Below are 7500 nucleotides of genomic sequence, written 5' to 3' on the forward strand. Positions count from 1 at the left end.
AATAATAATAATAATAATAATAATGTAGAGCTTCAAAAATTTTCAAGAATCTTTTGTAAAAAAAAAAAGAAATTACATTTGAAAATTCATGGATGACAACAATAGCCAAAATATCCTCAAATTACTTTAATATTGGCCGCTTTTGGTGCTTCACACCTATCATTGGTCATTTTTGTTTTAGGATTAAGCTCCAAGATTTATAATAAAAGTTAGTTGTAAAATGTTTTTCTCTATTCAAAAACAATACAGTATCGAAAGATGACTTCCCTTACGTCAGATTATAAGATTAAAGTATTTGTTGGCATGGGCCAAAACTGGTTAGCTGAAGGGACAGCCAACAGAGGACTCCGCTTGGTCCTAAAGCCTTTTTCAATGAGTGTTTCACTATTTATGATGGCATAGCAGTCAAAATAGCACAATGTATAGGCCAAATTCTGGACCTGTCAGTGAGGGGTGGGTCTTCCGAACCACCCAAAAACCCACTGGCTACAGACCTGTATGTCTAGAAATGTGTTGAAATAAATAAAAACTTCTCTCTGTAAAAGAGAAATTGAGGAAAAAATATATAGGGGGCTAATAATTCTGACTGTACATCACATACTGTACACTACTATTTAACATTGTCCTGCTTATGATCAGACTGACCAAAGCACATCTTCACAACCAGGTATAAACAAGGCCTTGGACCTGCTGCTCTCCCATGAGGTTAAACTGAAAAGACAAACACACACACACACACACACACGCACGCAAGCAGACACGCACACACACACCTGCTCAACAACACCTCTCAGACTTCAAAAGACAAAGTTCTCTGTGCTTCAATGGATAATTACAAGCACCTTCACAAACAAAAGCCACAAGGTGTATTCGGGGCTAAGGTCGATCCAGGTGTGAAGCATCGAGCACAGGAGTACATTTATTCAAGCAAACGGACGTGCTTTCATTTAATGGGGACCTATTATGCAAAAGGCCCAGTTTACACTAATGTGCTTTCGGTTTAAAATGCATAAGTTTTGCTACGGTTACGCCATCCGTCCACACTACGCCGGAGTTCTCGAGCGCCGAAAACAGAGCGTTTTGAAAACGCTGGAGAGCCCGTTTTCATTCTAAAACGCTGCTGCTGCTGCTCCGTTTCAGTGTGGATGGGGGAAAAATGGAGACATCTAAAAACGGAGGCGGGGCTGCCGAAATTCGCTACCTGATTGGGGCTTTTGTGTTATTGCGTATCCTTCCCTTATTCGTCAAGCCCCTATCACATGACTATAACACATGGCTTTAACACTACCGGAAGACAGCACTGTAAACAACAACATGGACACAGAAATGGGAGCGTTGTTTGCACTATTGTCTGTTTTAGGCTGCATTGTGCAGTTATTCATTTGTTACGTTTAGTAACAACTCGACCTCGTCGTCTGTCCACAAAAATACCTCTCTTGCTTACTTTGCAATTGCGTTTAATGTTCAACCGGCGTTTGTTGACTAACAATAACCAAATGCCGAGCGAAAAGCATGCTTTCTGTTTATACTAGCGAATGCCCAGAGTGCGCGAATGGTCACGTGATATACGTTTTTGGTGGCGTAGTGTGAACGGAGATATGTTGGGTAAAACGATGGTGTGGACGCGGATCGTATTTGATCTAAAACGCCGTTTTAAAACTAAAACGCACTAGTGTAAACGGGGCCTCATTCACTTCTATTCATTTTTTTTTTTTAATAATTATTTTTTCGGGGTTTTCACCTTTATTTTTAATAGGACAGTAGAGAGAATTGATAGGAAAGCATGGGGAGCAAAGAGAGGGGAAGGATCGGCATGGGACCGCGAGGTGGAATCGAACCCGGGTCGCCGCATGTGCATGTGTCGACGCACTAACCACTACACCACTGGCGCCGACACTTCCATTCATTTTTTGACGGTAAAAACTGCTCGTTACGCTGCCTGATGTTGCAATTTGTTATTTCCTTATTATATTATTCTACTTGGTCTGTATAGTCATGCAAACATTTGTTTGTAGAGCTAGTTTGACCGTTTTCTTCCGTTTATTAATCCTAGTCATTTCTCCCATAGGCCAGAGGTTCTCAAAGTAGGGGTCGGGACCCCCCGAGGGGTCGCGGGACAATGAAGGGGGGGTCGCCTGGTGATTTTCAAAAATCAATTAATTTTTATTAAACCTTAAGACTTACTGTATTTTATCAATAACCTACTGAAGAGAAAAAAATTTCGTTTATAGTTACTATAAACTATATAGTTACTATAGTAGCTTATAGTTACTAGTTCTATTATTTGCGACTTCTCGGGTAATTACATTATACTAAAGGCACAGCAATACTGTCAGATGCAGCAGATTGATTTTATAACACCAGGTTAAACTTTCTAGCCCATTTACAGCACTGACATACATAAAAAACCAAAACAAAGAATAGACTTGGGTCTATTGGGGTCTGTGTGCGTCATTGCATACTAGGGTTGTAACGGTATGAATTTTTTACGGTATGATAATCGTCTAAAACAATACCACGGTTTGACGGTTTCGCGGTATACGGTATTAAATAGTAATTCTCATAGCAAAGACCCTGAAAAGAATAAGAACACGTTTTCTGACTGAACAAAGGTTTTATTTCAACAAACTTTTGAAAGAACCATTTTAATAGAACTATAGAAGTCTTTTATAAAATAAACTGAAAAAACTCCCATTTTAATAAATTAAATTAGAAGGAATAAACAAGCAAGGTCTATTAAGATTAGATAAAAATAAACTTAAACTGTCCTCCCTTATAAGCAGGATAAATGGGAGACCAAAAGTGCAATACCAAGTTTATGGCTGTAAACATGTATTTAAAGCGTTGTTTTTTTCAGTCTAGGTTGTGATGAAGAAATGTAAGCATGTTGAGATTTTCAGGACTTAATCTTGACCGCTGAGGTGAGAGAATGTGTCCACTTGTACAATAAACAAATAAAAAAATAATAAATAATGTGTCAAATTCCAAATAAACATGGTGCAAATCCTCAGTAAAAAAAATAGATATAAATATTTACTATACTATAAATAGTTACATAACGAAACTAGATTCAATATGGAACATGCTTAGGTTTTATGTGCCAGCATGGATATGGTTGTCTGTGGATATGGATTTGGATATGGTTGTCTGCAATGCAGACAAACAGCTGCACCTTCATTTGTGTCTTTTGAAAACAGCAAGAGCAGCAGTTTGTCTTTGCTGTGTCACTGTTTTGTCATGTTTCTGTGCTGCTGTGCATGCAAAAGTACTTAGTATGAGAATTATTTCATGCAAAACTTTTTTTTTGCGTTTTATTTAGCCGCGCAGAAATGTATGCCTATCTCTCATTCCGTGTTGTTCAAAAAGCTCATGTTGGTCCACAAACAAAAGTGAAACCTATGCTTATTGGTTGTGATATAGCGAGTTTGAACCAATCTGGGCATGGAGGAGGGACAATGCATCAATGTATCATGTCTGGTTTGTCCGGAGACACAGTGACGAGCGTTTCTTTGTCAAATCAGCGTTGTCAAATTTTGATGACGTAACCGCACTGATTCCGGAGCCTCTGAAAGTCCACGAATGTTATGTGATACAGCACTGGAAAGCTGAGATTCTCTTCTTTATGCCAATCTTTGAATTGCATGGATCAGATCAGCGGATCAAAAGTTATTAAACATTTAAGAGCAATACTTATTTTTAGCCGCGGGCGGCTGTCTCGGTCTTTAAGGGTTAAAACCGTTGATATGCAATTGTTCATGGTATGATAATCGTGCACGTTCAAATCGTGGTAAACCGTCATACCGGTATATTGTTACAACCCTATTGCATACAAGGTTTCTGTATTTATAACCACCACCTAAGAGAATATTGGGGGTCACGAGTCACTGGCATTCTCATTTTGGGGGTCGCTGGCTAAAAAGTTTGGGAACCCCTGCCATAGGCGACTGAATCGGAAGTTCTAAGACAATCACGAAAACAGGCGCACTTCCGCATTTTAGAATAAGGTTAATATAAGAGATGTGTGGCAGCAGTGTGTGATTATAACCAGCTTTTAAATGGTAAAAAGTATTAATTTTATTGTTCATAATCACACTCATATATGGCAAAAATGCAGCCAAAGCGGTTTAAACCACCAATTATTCCAGCGTATGCTATACGCAATGGATGCCCTTCCGGCCGCAACCCAATCGTGGGAAACTCACCATCTAGCACATGTATTTGGACTGTAGGGGAAATCTGAGAAAACCCACCCTAACATGGGGAGAACATACAAACTCCACACAGAAATGCCAAATGGCCCAGCCGGGACTTGAACCAGCAACCTTCTTGCTGTGAAGAGACAGTGCTAACCATTGAGCCTCGGTAATCGCGCAGGGCCTACAAGAAAAGACCCCATTTCTGCTCTGCCGTGTGTTGTTTTGGGAGGTCGTACAATGGAGTGGATCTCTCGTCCCGTTTACAGACCACATCACAGAAAAGTGGGTTTGTTTTGAGAGTCTGCAGCTCGCTCTCACTGTGCTGCCATAAAGAGATAAAGGTGAACGCAAACACAGAGTTCAGTCTGTCGATGTTATCAGTAAGCCGCTCCAAAGGCCAACCACACTTCAAGCCAGGGGAAAATACACACACTTCCCCAACACTCGAACCCGGTGAAAAACACACTTGATTAGGGTGGCACAAAAGCCAAGACTTTTTAAATGGCAATGGGGAAAAAATGAACACTTCCAAATCTAGCATTCCTGAAAAAGCAGTCAGCACTACAGTAATATGGTGTTACTCACTGCTCTTGCTGGCTCTGACTTTGGCCAGCAGTTTCTGTGTAGTGGCTAGATCTCCATTCTTGACCGCTTGCAGAAGATCCTGCTCTTTTCCCATGATCTCCGCCGGCCAGAATGTCCCGCAAACCAGTCCTTCACACCTCCATACAGCTATCCCAGAGTCCTCCGCTCCGAAGGAGGTGACAGCCAGACGTCTGAGCGAAACCGCAAAGGCGACCAGATCTCGTTTTCTTTTTCCCCTGACGCTCACGTCATCAAAATCAGCAGAATCAGCGTCTGCTTCAGCTCACTGAGCGGCTGGTTATGGATGCGGAAGAGAGCCGGAGAAAATGGAAAATCTATTATTGCGATGATGATTCGCTGTGTGCTTTTAACGTTCCCGAGTTTCCAGAGTGTGTTCTGAGGCGGCTGATGCTGGGGTTTAGGACTGTTTAGAGGACTGGAGCAGCAAAACCTGAAGAAGACAAAGAAGAGAGTTTGAAAGTGCTGCTAAAGCGCTGCAAGAAAATGTTTTTATTACTTCACTTTCGTCTTTTTTTCTAGTTCAAATATATAAAGATTCTTAAATCAAAAACATTGTCTTGTTTTCAGATATAATGAGTAAAATTAAAGGTGATGAAATGATGAAAATCCTCTTCTGTACGCTGTTTGGACAGAACTGTGTGTAGTATAGTGTGGGATGCCACGGTTCTCAATATAATATTGAACTGTACAATACGTCCTCCACGGTTCAATACGGGCTTGTGAATTGCGGTTTCTTTACATAGTTTAAATAATGTATGTGCGTTTCATATCTCGCCGAATTGACTGTGTGTGCCTGTAAGTTTATGAGCTGAGATGAGGAAACTCCTCATCGTGAGTAAATATCCAATCACTATGCTCTAAAGTTAGGGGGCGCTCGACCATCATTCCACACTTTAACATGGCGAGCGGCGGTGAAGTGAGACTGAGGCAACAGTACCAGGAAGCGCCGGCGAAGTGAGGCAACAGTACGAGAAAGCTCCGGCGTCTTTTAAATCTGCGGTGTGAGGACATTTCGGTTTTGCCGGTAAGTATAATGCCATTAAAAGGAAAAACGGTGAACAAAAAATAACTGTGCGCAAACATTAGGGCTGCACGATACATCGTTTCAGCATCGAAATCGCGATGTGCGCATCAGCGATAGTCACATCGCAGGAGGTGCGATGCAAAGCAAAAAAAAAAATTATATATACATATATATATATATATATATTAGTGATGTAACGGTTTTGTAAATACCGTCATACCGCAATAGCAATATTTTTCGATATTACCGTAGTCGCATGACTCGATAAAACTATAGGTCTCCTGAGAAAATTTGCTCAGGCGAATGTAGCGAACGGAAGGTAGCGGACACTACAATTCCACAACAATTTGTCGCGCGCGTACTGAATAGCTGTGTTGTCGCACGCGTACTGAATAGCTGTGTTGTCGCGCGCGTACTGAATAGCTGTGTTGTCGCGCGCGTACTGAATAGCTGTGTTGTCGCGCGCGTACTGAATAGCTGTGTTGTCGCGCGCGTACTGAATAGCTGTGTTGTCGCGCGCGTACTGAATAGCTGTGTTGTCGCGCGCGTACTGAATAGCTGTGTTGTCGCGCGCGTACTGAATAGCTGTGTTGTCGCGCGCGTACTGAATAGCTGTGTTGTCGCGCGCGTACTGAATAGCCGTGTTGTCGCGCGCGTACTGAATAGCCGTGTTGTCGCGCGCGTACTGAATAGCCGTGTTGTCGCGCGCGTACTGAATAGCTGTGTTGTCGCGCGCGTACTGAATAGCTGTGTTGTCGCGTGTGTACTGAATAGCTGTGTTGTCGCGCGCGTTCTGATCAGCTGTGTTGTCGTGCGCTGTGTTGTCGTGTAAAGCGGGGAGGTGGGGGGGTTAAGCGCATACTCAAGAGCGGTGTTGTCGCGCACCTACTGAAGGGCGGGACAGAGGGTGTGTCGCGTCGCGGGGGCACTTTTGATCATTTTGGAAGGGCATTTTCAATCCAACACTAAAAAGGGCATGTGCACTGCACAGGTTGAGCCCTATGTGTGCACGTGCCTGCAAGTTGGGGAATACGACTAATAACAGTCATGGGGACTGCAGAAACACAGCACACTGTTCAGATTGATGCAGACATTGACTCGTACCGCAAAGAGACCCTCTATCTCACTCATGGTTTGTCCTCTCAAGTGAGGGAAAGACAATGCGCAGCGTTACCCACTGCTGTCAACCTGGGCCAAGTCATATCTCTCTGTCCCAGAAACCTCAGTCCCAAATGAGAGGGTTTTTTTCTGTTGCAGGGGACATTGTAAATACCCAGAGATACCAGCTTTTACCAGATTATATTTATATGATAATTTTCCTTTAAACCCATCTCTATCTAAGTGAGTGAGTGATTAAATGTTGAATGTGATGAGTTTTCAACAATACTAAATTGAAACTTAATTTTTTTACATGGTTTAATATTTTTTAGTTATTAAAATTGAAGTTCCTGTTTCAAAGCTTACAGATAGATGACTAATTTGTATGTCATTGACACTTTTGGCACTTTTTTTTTTTAAGTATTTCATTAGTTTTGTTTTTCCTGTAAATGATTACAAAAAAAATAACGTACCGTGCCATTCATACCGAGGTGTTATCGTACCGTGAAATTCTGATACCGTTACATCCCTAATATATATATATATATATATATTATGGGTGGAACCAGCGACCCA

General features: G+C 41.8%; 1 protein-coding gene and 1 long non-coding RNA gene across 17 annotated transcripts in view; both read right to left on the reverse strand.

Annotated features, from left to right (window-relative positions):
* The window catches only part of LOC147846128 (uncharacterized), a 12512-nt gene extending 8690 nt beyond the window's left edge, over positions 1–3822 (reverse strand). Inside the window, exons 1-2 of the long non-coding RNA XR_015481510.1 lie at positions 2940–3822; positions 2463–2628 (exon numbers count right to left, since the gene is read on the reverse strand). This is a non-coding gene — a long non-coding RNA (uncharacterized LOC147846128). The remainder of the gene's footprint in view (positions 1–2462; positions 2629–2939) is intronic.
* caskin2b (CASK interacting protein 2b) overlaps positions 1–7500 on the reverse strand; it is a 121884-nt gene that overhangs the window by 110660 nt on the left and 3724 nt on the right. For all 16 annotated transcript variants that reach the window (XM_087245358.1, XM_087245356.1, XM_087245354.1 and 13 more), the window contains exon 2: positions 4782–5232. In XM_087245358.1, coding sequence (XP_087101484.1) covers positions 4782–4875 — 94 coding nt within the window. In that variant the 5' untranslated portion in view covers positions 4876–5232. The remainder of the gene's footprint in view (positions 1–4781; positions 5233–7500) is intronic.

This window comes from Danio rerio, chromosome 3, assembly GCF_052040795.2.
Source record: "Danio rerio strain M-AB ecotype USA chromosome 3, GRCz13ab, whole genome shotgun sequence".
NCBI classification, from domain to species: domain Eukaryota; kingdom Metazoa; phylum Chordata; class Actinopteri; order Cypriniformes; family Danionidae; genus Danio; species Danio rerio.